The sequence below is a fragment of the Gopherus flavomarginatus genome, chromosome 14 (genome assembly GCF_025201925.1).
Source record: "Gopherus flavomarginatus isolate rGopFla2 chromosome 14, rGopFla2.mat.asm, whole genome shotgun sequence".
NCBI classification, from domain to species: domain Eukaryota; kingdom Metazoa; phylum Chordata; order Testudines; family Testudinidae; genus Gopherus; species Gopherus flavomarginatus.
Window position 1 is genome coordinate 7062026 of NC_066630.1, and position 15497 is coordinate 7077522.

The following is a 15497-nucleotide window of genomic DNA, read 5'->3' on the forward strand; positions in this document are numbered from 1 at the left end:
CAGGATCATTTATCCCCAGCAGCTGCCATTATCCAGATCTCTCCCACTGCATGTAAACCCTGGGATCAAACAGCACCTTTCACTCACTGGCTCCTCTCTTACCACAGAAATAGTGGATTGGGCCAAAGAGCTCCTGATGGCAAGTAGCTCCGAGTAACGTGCCACAGGTAGGTAGCAGATGAGCAGGCAGGCTGATGGCTGTATCCTGAAGATCAGGATGCAAAACCTGGTTAAAATTACTGGGCCAGATTCTGGTCTTGCTGGCAGGGTGGTGAATCCAGAGGTGCTCCAGATTTATGCCAGTGGGAGATCTGAATCCAGCCTAGTGTATCTGACTGAGCCCAGGGGAATCCAGCTCCGTAACAATGGTACAGAAATGAGTAGGTGGGGATGGAAGAGAATTACTAGTCCCTTATCGTTCAGCTGGTGCAGAATTTGCCTACAGCGGATTTCCCTGCTCTTAGTGTCGATTTAAAAGTCTGAAGCACTGGACCTGCCACCTCATCCCTCGTGCTGCCTGAGGCATCAGTCAAGATTTTCCTGTTCCTCACCTTAAATTCCCCTTTCCTTCATAAAAGCAGCAAAGAATCCTGTGGCAACTTATAGACTAACAGACGTTTTGGAGCATGAGCTTTCGTGGGTGAATACCCACTTTGTTAGATGCATGTAGTGGAAATTTCCAGGGGCAAGTATATATATGCAAGCAAACTAGAGAAAACGAGGTTAGTTCAATCAGGGAGGATGAGGCCCTGTTCTAGCAGTTGAGATGTGAAAACCAAGGGAGGAGAAACTGGTTTTGTAGTTGGCAAGCCATTCACAGTCTTTGTTTAATCCTGAGCTGATGGTGTCAAATTTGCAGAGGAACTGAAGCTCATCAGTTTCTCTTTGAAGTCTGGTCCTGAAGTTTTTTTGCCGCAGGATGGCCGCCTTAAGATCTGCTATAGTGTGGCCAGGGAGGTTGAAGTGTTCTCCTACAGGTTTTTGTATATTGCCGTTCCTAATATCTGATTTGTGTCCATTTATCCTTTTCCGCAGACACTGTCCAGTTTGGCCGATGTACGTAGCAGAGGGGCATTGCTGGCATATGATGGCGTATATTACATTGGTGGACGTGCAGGTGAATGAACCGGTGATGGTGTGGCTGATCTGGTTAGGTCCTGTGATGGTGTCACTGGTGTAGATATGTGGGCAGAGTTGGCATCGAGGTTTGTTGCATGGGTTGGTTCCTGAGCTAGAGTTACTATGGTGCAGTGTGCAGTTACTGGTGAGAATATGTTTCAGGTTAGCAGGTTGTCTGTGGGCGAGGACTGGCCTGCCACCCAAGGCCTGAGAAAGTGTGGGATCATTGTCCAGGATGGGTTGTAGATCCCTGATGATGCATTGGAGGGGTTTTAGCTGGGGACTGTATGTGATGGCCAGTGGAGTCCTGTTGGTTTCTTTCTTGAGTTTGTCTTGCAGTGCGAGGCTTCTGGGTACACGTCTGGCTCTGTTGATCTCTTTCCTTACTTCCTCGTGCGGGTATTGTAGTTTTGAGAATGCTTGGTGGAGATTTTGTAGGTGTTGGTCTCTGTCTGTGGGATTAGAGCAGATGCAGTTGTGCCTCAGTGCTTGGCTGTAGACAATGGATCGTGTGATGTGCCCAGGATGGAAGCTGGAGGCATGAAGGTAGGCATAGCGGTCGGTAGGTTTTCAGTATAGGGTGGTGTTAATGTGACCATCACTTATTTGCACCGTGGTGTCTAGGAAGTGAACCTCACATGTAGATTGGTCCAGGCTGAGGTTGATGGTGGGCTGAAAGCTGTTGAAATCGTGGTGGAACATTCCTTCATTTCATCCTGTTGCTTCCACTTTGTACCTGTACATGACCCTGGAGCATTCCCTGCCTCTAAATTGTCTACGCCATGAGATCCTGGGGGTGCCTCAGAGCATATCGCCTCCTGCCTGGGGAGGGAATGCCAGATCCACTCCGCTGCACAATTTCTGCACCCAAACGACTCAGGATAAGTCTGATCTGAAGAAGAGCCACAAACCTGTTCACACAGACTTTTGCAGCTGAATAATGCAGGAGCAAGAGTTGGTACAAGTAGTGTAGTGTAGATGTATTCAGCACCTGTCATCCGAGATCAAGTTGCCTCACCGCTGAAAGGCAGCCACCTCTGATGTGGGGAACAGCAGTTGTAACGTAGTGCACAGCAATGTTACACAGCAGTCCAGGGCACCGAGAGCAGAAGGATATGGCCTCTGGTTGAAACTGCCGGGAAGGAATTTAGGTAGGCCAGACGTCATTGCCTGAGTTGGAGTCAGGCCAGAACACTGGTATTAACACCTCTGACCTTGAGATCTTTAGACTATGTCTGCACGCTGGGGACCAAGTAGCAGAACTGGTTCACAGCTTGGTTGCAACAGAGTCCCAGCTAAATTGCTGAAAACACCGATCGTATCGGGTAGCCTCGTGGTTCTGATCCTTGGATGTGTAAATGGGAATCTCAGCTTGAAGTGGGGCGAGGGTATTACCTCTGAGTTTGGCACTGGTCCAGCCGCTGCTGGAATCCTGTATCCAGCTCTGGTGGTCACAGTTCAGGGAAGATGCAGATGAATTGGAGAGGGTTCAGAGAAGAGCCATGAGAATGATTAAAGGATTAGAAAACCTGCCTGATAGTGATAGACTCAACCTGTTTGGTGTAACAAAAAGACCGTGAAGGAGTGACTTTGATCACAGTCTGTAGGTACCTACAGATATTTGATAATGAGCTCTGGGTCTAACAAGATTCAGTGGCTGGAAGTTGAAACTAGCCAAATTCAGACTAGGAGCAAGATGTGAATTTGTAAGAGTGAGGGTAACAAACCATTGGCACAGCTGACAGAGGCTTGTGGCGGATTCTCCCATGCTGGCAATTTTTAAATCAAGAATGGCTGTTTTCTCCTAAAAGAACTGTTGTGATCGAGGTAGGAATTAATTCAGGGCTAAGTACCAGCCACCCAGAGGTTACACTCCATATCTGGGGGGTCGGGGGTGTGTGTGCGTGCCCGTGTGCACAGGTACTGTAGGGAACAGGTGACACCCCCAAGCACGGGCAACAGGTGACGGGGAAACAATGGGGCCCCCGGTCCTGCACAAGGCTCAGAGGTAGGATTCCCTCCCGCTCCATCCCTTGGCTAAGATCATCTGGGAGGGCTCAGCTGTGCTAGGGCTGCCGAGCTGGGATCTGAAGCATTTCCAGCCCCAGCACTGGGATCTCTCTAGAAATTATTAGTAAATGGACCTAGATCCAACCCTGCACAGACTAACACTCAGGGACTCGGTTGAGAGTAGGGGCTCAGAGAAGCCTGAGGCTCCAGCTGAACCCGGGGATGGATGTCATGAGACCGTGCGAGCCCCACCCACCAGCATGTGCCAGCCAGGATGTGTGCAAAACCCAGTGTTATGCATAGCACTTGTGATGCGTACGTGCCCTGTTTGCACCGCCTTGACCACACAGATCCATGTGAACTCAGACTCATATAGACAGCAACAGACCCCCGGGCGCGCACACACATGTATACAGGCACACGCGTGGACACGCAGACAAGAACCCAGACCCAAGCGCACACACTCCCAGCCCCTCCACACAGATGTGGCTTGCTCCCGGTAACGCGGTGCCCCCAGGCATGCCAGTGTCTGTCCTGCTGAGGAGCGTGTCGCTGTGTGCCTTGACATAGGAAGAGCAGCTTGCATGAATGGGCAGCGCTTGTCTTCCTCTTCGGAACCGCTTGGCTTCTGGAGTGGCTTTGGCATCTCCTGTGCTTCACCGTGTTAATGGCACCTGGGAATTCTCCTTATTGCCGGGGTGGAGGGTAAGGTCCTGGTTCAAAGGGGATCCCCTAGGGCCATGCGTGCAGGAGATCACCGTGCCCGGGGAGCTGCATCAGCACTGCCCTGCTGTAACCTGGCTCAGGCTGCTGGGGCAAGGCCTCTAAGACACTGACCCGTGGAAATCGGTCTCTTCCGGCCCCGTTTCTCTCATTCCTCCCCTCCAGGCCCAAGGTCTCTGTGGGATGAAAGCCCAGGCGTTAAACCCCCTCTGCTCGACTGCCCCTTTTCCCTCTCCCTCCAGGGGGAATCCCTTCCTGCCCAGCTATTTGGGGAAATTGCTGCTGTGCCAGTGAGTTTGGAACATGCCGAAGGCAACAAGGAATTTGTTATGCAGCCGCAGAGATCAGCTGAGCATCACATGCTGTATGTGTGTCCTGCAGCCCCCAGCTGGAGGGGTGAGCCCTGCTCTGTCTGTCTGTCTGTCCTGCTGCCCCCTGCCTGAGGGGATGAGCTCTGCTCTGTGTGTGTGTGTCTGTCCTGCTGTCCTCTGCCGGGGGCAGGGGGGGCGTGGAATGATCCTTGCTCTATGTGTCTGTCCATTCTCCTGCCCTCTGCTGGAGGGGGTGTGTGTGTGTGTGTGTGTGTGTGTGTGTGTGTGTGTGTGTGTCCTGCTGCCCCCTGCTGGAGGGTGTGTGTGTGTGTCCTGCTGCCCCCTGCTGGAGGGGGATAATTCCTGCTCTGTGTGTCTCCCCCACACACACCCGGGAGAGGCATATGGGGGGTGAGCAGGACAGGGAGGCTCAGCTTGCGAGGGCGGGCAAGGCCCAGTGCACCCAGCTCTGGGGCGTCCTTTATTTGTCCACAAACATTTCTTTCTCCGGTAATGAAGAATTACCGAGTGGGGTGATTAGGTAATTCAGGCCGCCAGTGAGCTCCTGTGAGGAAATGCGGAGGCCTGCTGCGCCCAGCATTCCAGGGTGTAATTACCCCAAGGGGGGTCGTCAAGGGGGAAGGGGCGGGATTGGTGCTTGAACTGGGCCCCAGCAGAAAATTCATTGAAGCTATTAGCTTGTAATTACAGAGCAGCGAGGCAGCAGGCCCGAGGTCTGGTGTCTGCGCAGAGCCAGGGATGAAAGGAAGGAGTAATTATGGAATCGGCAGGAGGCAAGCAGAGTGCTGATTAGTAATGCTTCTTGAACCATTTATTGGGCAGGGGGGTGCAGCGGGATACAGATGCCATACTTAATGGAGGAGAAGAGGCTTGCTTTCTGTCCGCTGGTGCCCTGGGACAGCTGGTCTGGCTCCGTGTGAAAGGGGGAGTTACTGATTAACCCATCCAGGCTCCTTATCGTTGGGTGCCTTGCAAGAAGGAGGGGTGTGGCAGCAGGAGCTGTAATGCTCACGGATCTCAAAGCACCCTGCCGAGGTCAGTCTGTGACATTCGCCCTGCGGGGCCTGAGGAGACACGGAGACAGGGCTGAGTTGGCACCAGGACCCAGGAGTCCTGATTGGTGCCTCCCCCATCAGCGAGTGTGTGAACATGGCCTCGCCCGGGAAGGGCAGCGGGGTGAGTTGCCAGCCCTGGAGACGGGCAGCTTCATTAGAAACGTGACAAAGACAGCCAAGGCAGCGACCATCTGCTCCCGAGAGAGGGGGCTCGCCTCCAGGCTGGCCCGGGCTTCTCTGCTGGGATGCGCTCAGGGGGTCTGCCGTGGCATGGGACCCACCAAACATGTACCGCGCAGGCCACTGGGTGACCCTGCCACTCGCGATGGATGTTAGGAGTCTAAATGCTTTGGAAAACCTGGGCCTTGGTGACTGTCTGCGGCGCTACAGCCTGGCTCTGTGTGGAGCCCCCAGAGGCTGAGGTGATGGGCGATGGCTTTAGGGAAGGGATGGCATTGAGAGGGTTCATGGATCCAGAGCACGAAAGAGCTGCTGTTTGACATGCTGCATGTTGGTTTAGAACAGACATTTCAGGGCTGCAGCCCCTCTTCCCCCTCCACCGCCTGCTCCCTCTGGCTCAAGGAGGTGCTATAAAAGGCAAGAGACCCCTTGCCTGGCACACGCCGCCCCCACAGCCCTCATCCGTCAGCGCCCTTCCCGCGCAGGCAGGGTTTTATTCCCAGCTGTTAGGATAATGAATTTACATGAGCTGATCATGTAGACAAGACTCCAGTCAATGGCTGAGAGCACAGAAGTTAATAAATGCTTCTATAATGAGGGCAGAGGTGAGGGGAGAGGCAGAGAGCTCGGGCTTGCTGGGTGTCTCTCGAGGCCACTGGGCCCCAAGATTAATAAATGCTGAGTGACACTCCAGAACCGCCACCCTCCTCTTCCATCTTCCCCAGGAATCGGGCCACTCAAGTGCTTGGCTTTCTCCCTGCCTCTTCCCCATCTCCTCGCAGACGTGCAGCAGCTGCTCCTGCACTAGTTCTTGCCTTCTCAAGCATCCCTGTTCAATGCACACGTAGGCCCCCTGTGCGTGGCACCGTGCCTGGAGACCTGCTGTCTGTCTCACTGCAGTAGGGCTCCGTCTCATGGGGCACTGAGGAGCTGAAGAGGCCAGGGGGATGGGGAAGAAAGGAAGCTGGAAAGGGCTTTTGTTTGGTTTTTACGTTAGAAATTCGTCTCCTGTCCAGCTGGGGAGTCTGTGGTGACCGGAGAGCGTGTGACAGCCAGAGGGAAAGCTGGGCGGCCACTGACCTGAGTGCTTGGCCGTGGACACACATCTTACTCCAGTGGCCAGTGAGCATGCTGGAGAAAGGAAGTCTTGGCTAAAGATTGCTCCCTGCCCCCTCAGCCCACGTGCTGTGAGATACGTCGGCTGCTCGCCAAGGGCAGCCCGGTTTGCTGTGCCGAGAAGGCAGAATGGCACATGCTCCAGGGTTTCACAGGTCGCCTTTACAGAGCCAGCTAGAGCCTCAGGTGATGGCCCAGGCCCAGCTGCAAAATGGAACCAGGCCTCAGCCAGGCGGTAGTGGAGACAGGTCCTTCCAGTCCGTGTGGGAGCCTGAGGTGCCATCTGGGTATTGCGTTGAGTGGGGAAAGGCTCTGAGCCAGACCTCGCCGAACTTGCGTGTGGAACGTGCTAGGAGGCTGGGCCCGGCTGTTGTTCCCACCCTGGGTCTGGAGCTGCCAGGTTCTCTGGGCTCCCTGGTCCCGTCGGTTGGACTGTATCCCCGGAAACCCAGTCGCTTAGTGCCCCAGAGGCTTGATTAGATGGGGCCTTCCTCAGATGGAGACAACCTCAGAGCTGGGCCGAGGGGTAAGGCGGAGCCGTGCAGCTGGGACAAAGCGCAGCCACCCACCCTTTGTGCCCTCACTGCCATCTGACCCCCTTAGCACCCAGCTGCTCTGCGGCAGAGCTCTGGCTGGGCCTCCGATATGGAGGGCTCCTCTGGGCAGCCCAGGAGAGGGAAAGTCCTGGCTCCAGTAGCCACAGCAGATGGGACCCTGGTGGGGGGTCTCCCCTGTGTGTGGAAGATTCCCAGGTTGGAGAAGTCCCTTGGAGGGTGCCAGGGTAGGGGGGGGAGGGTGATGCGGGAGCTGTGGATTGAGGTGATTTGGGGAAAGCTGTGACGTGCCCCCTGGGGTCACATCAGTGCCAAGTTCCCTCTGAACCCAGCGGCATTTTCCTTGTGTTCCCCTTTCTCCCCTCTCCTGCTTGGCCACCTCCACGCCCAGGAGAGCCAGACACAGAACTTCCCTGGCGGTGCCGCCGATGCAGGAATGGCAGCATGGGGCAGAGAGCCCAGAGGAGTTTGTTGTGAGGTGACACATGCCCTGGCCTCCCGGTGCTGATGTGGGCTTTCTGGTGCTCCACGACCTGTTCTGAGCAGGGCCACCCGGGGGGGGGGGGGCAAGTGGGGCAATTTGCCCCGGGCCCCGCATGGTCCCCCATGAGAGTTTTTCGGGGGCCCTGGAACGGGGTCCTTCACTCGCTCCGGGGCCCTCGGAAAACTCTCACGGGGCCCGAGCCCTTGGAGCTTCTTCCACTCCGGGTCTTCAGTGGCAATTCAACAGCAGGGGGGTCCTTACGCCCCGGGACCTGCTGCCGAAGACCCCAGCCCCCCTGAACCCTCTGGGGGGCCCTGGTTCTGAGTGCAGGAAGGTGGCAGTAGCTGTCCCAGCACTTGAAGCCCCCGGCTGGCCTCCTGTCAGGGGTATCCTTCTGACTGTCTAGTCTGATCCATGCCCAGCCCCAGAAGGGCCAGAGAACTTCCCTCAGGGAGTCCTGCGACAAACCAGTTCTGTCAGGTGCGGTGGTAACGCCCCACGGCCCCGTTTTAACCCAGAGCTCTGGCTAGAGCTACAACCCAAGAGAGCAGCCAGCAAAGTAGGTCTGACTGCAGTGAAGAGCGTTTGTGGGCGGCTCTGATGAATCACTCCTTGGGCGCCGGGCGGCTCCTGCCAGCCTATCTGCCAGAGGCAGAGAATCTAGACCCTGGCCCTGCCCTTTCCTGGGCAAATGGGGCCTGGCACAAGCTGGCAAGAGCCTGCCTGGCTCTGAGCTCACCCAGTTACCCCAGCTGTCCTCCCCTTGCAGCTCTTCTTGGCACCCTGTTGCTGACAGGTGAGCTAAGCCCTGCCCCGTCCATAGCGAGTGCTAAGGCAAGAGGCCGTAATGTGGGGGAAGGCGCTAGGCAATCATGCCGCAGCGAATGGGCCAGAGGAAGGTCAGCGCGGGCCACGTGGGCCCCAGTGTCCGCAGTGACACTGCAGCGCAGGGGCAGCCCCACGCGCTAGCAATGTTCTCCTGGCGGGAAGGGAGGGCGAGCAACGGTGGCTGCAGGAGTTGCATGGCTCTGCCCTGTCTCTAAGACCTGGGGTGGCCAGCAGCTGCTCTGCATCAGGGAAGGGTTGTGCCACGCGGTTGGGCAGGGGTGAGAAGAGAAGTAGCCTGGATGGATGGTCTAAGGAAAGGCTTTGGACCCCCTTGCCCCCTCCACCGTCACCTTCAGCTTGGGGTCGGTGCCTTGGGAAGGCGAGGGAGGCTGGGGAATGGGGGGACAGCCCCCAGTTGGTGCAGGTGACGGGGATACAGGAAGGAGAGGCAGTGCAGGTGCTGGTGAGTTGCTGGTGGTTGTGGCTGGAGCACCTGTTCCTGGAGATGCTCAGCTGGCGCTGAAGTGCAGGGGGACCCGGCATAGAGTTCGGGGGGGGGGTGCTCAGTGAAAGGGGCGGTTTGGTGTCGCCCAGCGGGTGCAGGGCTGGGAAGGGCCCAATGGGGCAGGACTTCAGAAGAGCTCCCATGGCTGTTGGTGTTCCCGGCCTCTCTGCAATGGTCACAGGCCCTTCACCTCCTTAACCCTGGATTCCCACCTGGTGCAGGGCGCGGGGGCGATGAGCGTGAGGGGCTAGTGGATGTTTGTTCTGCCACAGAACAATTCTTTAGACCATATGAAGCCTGATGGGCAATTTCTGCCTAGACCTGGGATGGTAAAGAGGCTGCGAGTCGGGATTGAGGGGCATTGGCACAGCTCTATGCGTACTGGGGGAGCCCAGGCCTGGATGACTAGCAGGGGCATTGGCAGAACCACCTGGCAGCCATGGCCCTTCCTCTTTCCTAAGCTGTATTTGAGTCCATTCATTCCCAGCTGAGCGAGAAGCCCAGAGCAGGGCGATGGACTCCCAGCTCGCTGGGTGTCAGTGTGTGGGGACCCAGCCCCCTTGAGCGACCTCTCCCCGTGTGCTGCTCTGAGCAGCAGCTGAGGGCCCCTAGCCCCTGCGTCTGGCTGAGCAATTGGTGGTGCAGCTTGTGCTAATTCTCGCTCAGCCCTCGCAGACTCACGGCGAGCGCGGCGGCTCAGCCTGCTTCTGGTTGCTTTCTCCCTCTTCCGCCTTTAGCAACAGAGCGGAGGACACGGAGGGGTCAAACGCCTGGATCAATGCTGCTTCAGACGCGCTCAATAGGGCCTGCTGCTGGGCGCTGCGCTGACAAAACACCACTGTTATCTAAAAGCGGCCCTGGATATTACAGATCAGCTGGGGCCATGTGACTTCGCGGCAGCTGTTCGGCCGAGAGTGTCAGCCTGGTTTCTGTGGGGAACAGTGTCTGTGTGCCGCTGCTTTGTTAGATAAGCTCTGAACGCTCGCTGGGAAGAATGGGGTTTCCCTGAGCGCCGCTCTCTTTTATAATCCATCGAGGGCTACAGACGTTAAACCCAAAGCCCTCGTGCCCCGCAGCCCCCAGCTAACGGAAGCCGAGAGTCACCTGCTGGCCTGTGCTCTGTAAGCTCTTTGATTCTCTACTCTCACCTTTGCGGGGAAGGGGCCCAGCTGACCTGGGCACCGGGTGGGCGTTTGATTCATTATTCTGGGGCTGGGTTTTGGAGGAGGGGATGGGAGAAGGGGCCATGCTTTGTGCGTCTGGCGCCATGCGATTCCACAGGCCAGGGGGTGGTTGGGCCCGTCAGGCAGGAGGATTTCAAAGACTTTCTCGCCTTTGGCTGAAATCCTTGTCTATTTCTCCCACTCCCGCAGAGCCAAAGGGGGAAGCCCGGTTGCTCGCTCAGTGTCCGATCTTGTGAGTCCCAGTGGGATGGTGAAATCAGAACTTAGATTCACAATTTTTGTTGTCTCTGATTCCCTCCCCTCCCTGACTGAAAAAGGACTGAAAGTCCAACAGCTCCTGTTCCAGCAGATCCTAGGCCGGTGCAGCCTGACCCCAGGCCTTCTTCCAAGATATCCGTGTTTGGGATCTGGCCCCAATCATCTGCCTGCTGGTGCCTCTCCCCTTTGGGCAGGTCTGCTCCTGCTTTCTTTGGAACCTGGATGGCATCAGTTTCTGCCTCTTCCCCCTTCCCCTCGCTCGGCTGCCCATGGCTTCCCCCAGATGGGCTTGTTCGTAACAGCAGTCTCCTCCGGGGAGTCCGCAGTGCGAGGGGAGGGGGCACTCGTAACGCGCGGGGTCAGCTGGGCTTGTATCGGTATTGATGTGGCAGGCGGGCTCCTTTTGCAGCTGGGACGCTGTTGACGTACGGAGTCTTTGATGCAGTTCTGTGTGGGTGGATAGGATAGTCCAGTGGGTGGAGCACTGAATGGGGATTTGGGGCCAGTTCCTGGCCCCTCCACAGGTTTTTGGCTGAGTCGCTTTCCTTAGGTTCCCAGGGAAGTTAGGAACCTCACGAGCTCTGGGGCCCAGGGCTCATGGTCTCTGTCAGATGGGGGCACCGTGCCCTGTGGGAGACACTCACATGCTGGAATGGGAGCGCCCTGTAGCACCCAGAGAGACCAGGGAGGCAACTGGCCTGAGTGGATGGTGAGCTATGGTGATCGTACATGGTTGCCCCCTTAGGCTGAGACAAGTTTGGGGGTGCAAGCAGAGAAGGCTCCCAGCCCTCGCCGGGTACAGGCCTGGGCATCTCCCTTAAGAGATGCACCTGTTTCCCCACTACCACCCAGGGCTGGCCTTGCTGGGCAATGGGCAGCCGTGACTGGTGACCAGGGAGCTGGGAGACTGGGCTTCAACTGTTGGCAACTTTAGTCATGTCCCCGTCCCTCGTCTTCCCCCTTGGTAAACGGGAGAGCTGCCTTTGCAGGGTGCTTTGAGATCTGCGGCTGGTTAGCCCTGCGTGGGTGCCAGGGGTGGACGGCTGCTGCGCTGCCTCTGTCCGCGCCAGGCAGCTGACTGCTGTCGTCTGCCCCGGCCTCTGTCCCTGCGTGTGGTAGCTACCCTCGGGTGACTCGGGCGCCTTCTCTCCCGGTGATCTGGATTGTTCTTTTCATTGTTTCAGGCATGAGCCATGAGCCAAAGTCACCTTCACTAGGAATGCTCTCCACCGCGACCCGGACCACGGCCACCGTCAGCCCCCTGACCCCTTCTCCTCTCAATGGCTCTCTTGTGCCCAATGGCAGCCCGGCGGCCAACACCTCCTTGTCAGTCCAGTCAGCGCCTTCCTCCAGCTTCGCTGCCGCCCTGCGCAAACTGGCCAAACAGGCAGAGGAACCCAGAGGTAAGAGAGGAGCTGAGAGAGGGGACCTTGAAATGATGCCCGGGGGTGGGGGACAGACCCCTCGCCCAGTCCCACTCAGAGCACACCCGAGATACTCGCCGAGGGCTGGAGCTGACCCCAGGCACTCACAGCAGCTCTCTTTAGGGAACCCCAGACTTCAGGACGAAGCCGAGTGATTGACAGTGGGGGTCAGGCAGGGATTTCCCCGTCCAGCCCTGTGCACAGCACCCGCTTTGGGAGGGCATCGGACATGGCGTGCGATGATGGCGTTACTCTGCTCTTCTTGAGCACCGTTCATCCCCGGATCTCAAAGCGCTTTACAAACCTGAATCAAGACTCCTAATGCCCCCCAGTGAGGCTAGGTTAAGGGATATACAGGGATCATGTCATCCTGTGCTAAAATGCAGCCTTTTCTGGGGTGGTATGTAACTGCTGTTTATATAAGGGTCACTTACCCAGTACTGAAATGCAGCCACCTCTGGGGTGGAACACAGCTGCTGTTGCACAAGGATTCCCCCAACCCCCATGCAGTCACCTCTAGGATGAAATGCAGCAGTTTTTTATACAGGGGTTGCCCACCCAATGCTGAGATGCAGCTGCCTCTGAGGTGGGGATTAGCAACTGTTTGTGCAGGAATCACCTACCCAGTGCTGAGATGCAGCCGCCTCTGGGGTGGGGATCACCTATCCAGTGCTGAGATGCAGCCGTCTCAGGGGTGGGTTGCTGCAGCTGGAACAGCACACAGCAATGCTCTGTGCAGCAGTTTGGGACAAGGAGGGAAGCAGTGTTTGTCTCGCTGAAGCTGAAGGGGATACTGGATGGGCAGAGAGTTACTTACCAGAGACCGGCAGGACGCAGGGGTTAACAGCCCCACTGCTGTGATCTCTCAGGGACTCAGGATCATGGTTTCATGTGAGACAGGTGTGGATGGGATGCTTGGCAGGGCTTGTGCAGATCAGTGGGGTGACTGCCTTGGAGCGGGAGCCCAGCAGGCTGCAGGAGCCAGGGCTGCGGGTGCTCAGGATCAGGCCCTGCATCTGAACACAGTGTCTGTCTTTGGGACAGGGAGTCCTGTGCTTCCTTGCCCCTCAGGACTACGGCAGGGCAAGGGCACGGGCACGGGCACAATGCTCTGAGCACAAGAGGCCAGTGCAAAGGGCTCCACAGATCTGGCAAGGCCAGCAATGAAGTTGTGGAGAAAGGCGTTACTGCCCGTCACCCTAGCCTCTATGCATGTCCCCATCGTTCGAAGCCAATCCAAGGCCCACTCTGACACTGTTACCTGTCCCCACCCCTCACTTAAAGCCCCTTCCTGATATTAACGCAGATCCAGCGGGAGGCTCTGTGCCCTGGGGCTCAGGCTGGGGGCACTCCGATCCCAGCTGTGAGAACAAGGTGCAGGGAGAGCCGTGGCTGCAGTTACTGCTCGCTCGACACACACACACGAGACTCTGCTCCGCGGGAAGCTCAGCTCGTATAGAGCAGCCAGCGTAAACCAAAGCCCTCCCCTGCTGCTGTCCCCGGACCTGCCGCCCACCTCCTCTCTTCTGCCTGCCCCTGGGCGGCTCTTCCTAGCCACGGCACAGTGCCCAGCACCTATGGGGTGGAACGGCGCTGCAGAGCCCTGGTGTGGCACCGCACCACCTGGGGAGCAGCACTGCGCCTGGCCTGGCTGGCTCCGGCCTGCCCACTCCCCGCACCGACACCGCAGGCCGGGTTTGAAGGCTGTAGCTAGGCCAGGAAGCTGTTCAAGGACTGTGGGAGATTGTGGTCATGTGTGATTTGCCTTTGCCAGCCCCATTGTGCCCCATTCCCCCCCCTTCAGGACCTCTGAGGCTGCCTTGCCGTCACTGAAGGCTTGGCTGGCAGACCTGTACCCCCCTGGAAATGCAGCTTAGACTGGCCAGAGCTTAACCCACCTGCTCGAACGCAATAAACTAGACCAGCAAATGGGCTTTTGTGCCAGGCTCCCCGCTCTGCGCTGGGGCATGGCCAGCACAGCTCTGTCAGGCTGGGGGGTGGCAGCTTTTCCGCACTCCTCCCCAACAGCGATGCAGAGCCACCGCCCTGTCCCTCTGCCTCCGTCCCTTCCTGAGCCCTGGTGCCTGCCTCTCACGCCAGCCCAGCCCAAGGTGGCTGATGCCAGGGCCTGTTTCCTTGTCTCTGTGCCAGCCTGTTTCTCCCGCAGCCCAAGTGTTCCATAAATCCTGCCAGCCCTAAACCTGTCACATAAACTGTCTGGCAGGCGCCTCTCGCTCGGCAGGGCGGAGGAGCTGGCAGCAGGTTTCTTTTTTCCTGACCTCCATTGAGTTGTGGCTGAAGGAGCCACCTGGACGCTCTCAGGGAGCGGTGCTGAGCCTCCCACTGGTGGTGCTAAGCAGGCGCTCACTGGCTGTGGTTGGCAGGACAGGCTCCCACGGCCCTCGGGGCTATTTCCTCGCTGCCAGGCGCAGTGTTCAGAGGCGGGAGTGCTGGTAGGAGCTCTGGGCAAGGGCTGTTGCTCACCCCGTACCCCACTGGGCAGCTACCCCCTGGCGGGCTGGTACAGAGCAGTGCCTTCCTCCCACATGTTCCGTACATAGCAAAGGGCCTTACATTTGGGTCAGAAGCTGCTTCCAGTTGCCCCGCTGGGGTCTGGCCGTTGGTGCAGCCCATTCTCGAGGGGGCCCAGCTGTGGGTTTCAGAGCCAGGTCGGATTGTTTGGATCCAGGGGGTTGGGCCTGGCCTGTCTGGGGGTCCCAGTCAGCTGCAGCGTGGCTCCAGGGCTGGGAACCAAGGAGAGACCCTTGTAACATTCACTGCGACTGTGCCCAGACTTTGGGAACAGCACTGTGGAGAACGAGGTTGGTGACCCCCCGGGGTGTGAGTGGATTGTAGGGCACTTCCCCATGCCTCTGCCCTCCCCTCCGAGAAGCACTCCGCCTCCTCTGCCCTCCTCCCCAAGGAGTGGCTCCTACCCTCCCCAAACTGCCGCACGGCCTGCTCCCTCTGCTGTATTTGCCCGGGGCCTGCCTGGATTGCAGGCCTGTCAGCTTTGGGACCACATCCCTGTGTGCCAAGTGCCTGGCATGGGATCAGCACTGACCTGTAAGTGCCCTGTGTCCAGACGGCAGCTGCAAAGGCAGGACAAGGAGCCGGGCACGAGGGCCTTCTCCTCCCACTCTGGCTAGTGCAGAGCGGCTCTGCTGCAGGAGCAGAGCCGTTTCCATCTCACCGTCCTTAAATCCTCAGTGGATGTTTTTCTCTTGCTGGTGATGGGTAGAATTAGCACGAACCGTCCATTGGTCCCCTCCACGGAATCAACCCGGGACTCCCCAGAGGGCTGCATCTCTTCCCCTGTCTCTTTGGGCCTGGCCTCCAAAGCCAGGATGCTGCGTGCACAGAGCAGACTTGCCCACTGCTAACTCTCTACCCCAGTCCTGCTCCTTGTATCCCTTCAGCTCATCCTCAGCTCAGGGGGACAGCTGGGGGGCAACACGCACAGAACTCGGGCACGGCTGCTCGGGGTTGTGGGACACTGAGGAACAGCTTTGAAAAAGTCTCGGTCTCCATAGGACGGAGCCGCAGGCCAAACTTACCAAGAGCTCCCTAATTTGCAGGTGCATCTGCTTGTCTCCCCCTCCCTCAAGGTGCATCTGTAGACACAGGTCCCCACTTTACACATGCAGATGCTGGGGGGTTGCACTGGCCCCCTACTGCCCTGATCTGCATCTTTGGCCAGTCTGTGTGAAAGGCCTGGGGAGCTG

General features: G+C 57.7%; 1 protein-coding gene across 15 annotated transcripts in view; it reads left to right on the forward strand.

The window, feature by feature from the left end:
* The window catches only part of GSE1 (Gse1 coiled-coil protein), a 349718-nt gene that overhangs the window by 284841 nt on the left and 49380 nt on the right, over positions 1–15497 (forward strand). For 14 of the 15 annotated variants that reach the window (XM_050923207.1, XM_050923205.1, XM_050923206.1 and 11 more), the window contains one exon: positions 11533–11751. In XM_050923207.1, coding sequence (XP_050779164.1) covers positions 11533–11751 — 219 coding nt within the window. Of the gene's footprint in view, positions 1–9922; positions 10028–11532; positions 11752–15497 lie in introns of those variants that run through there. The other variant, XM_050923215.1, reaches the window with a different exon arrangement.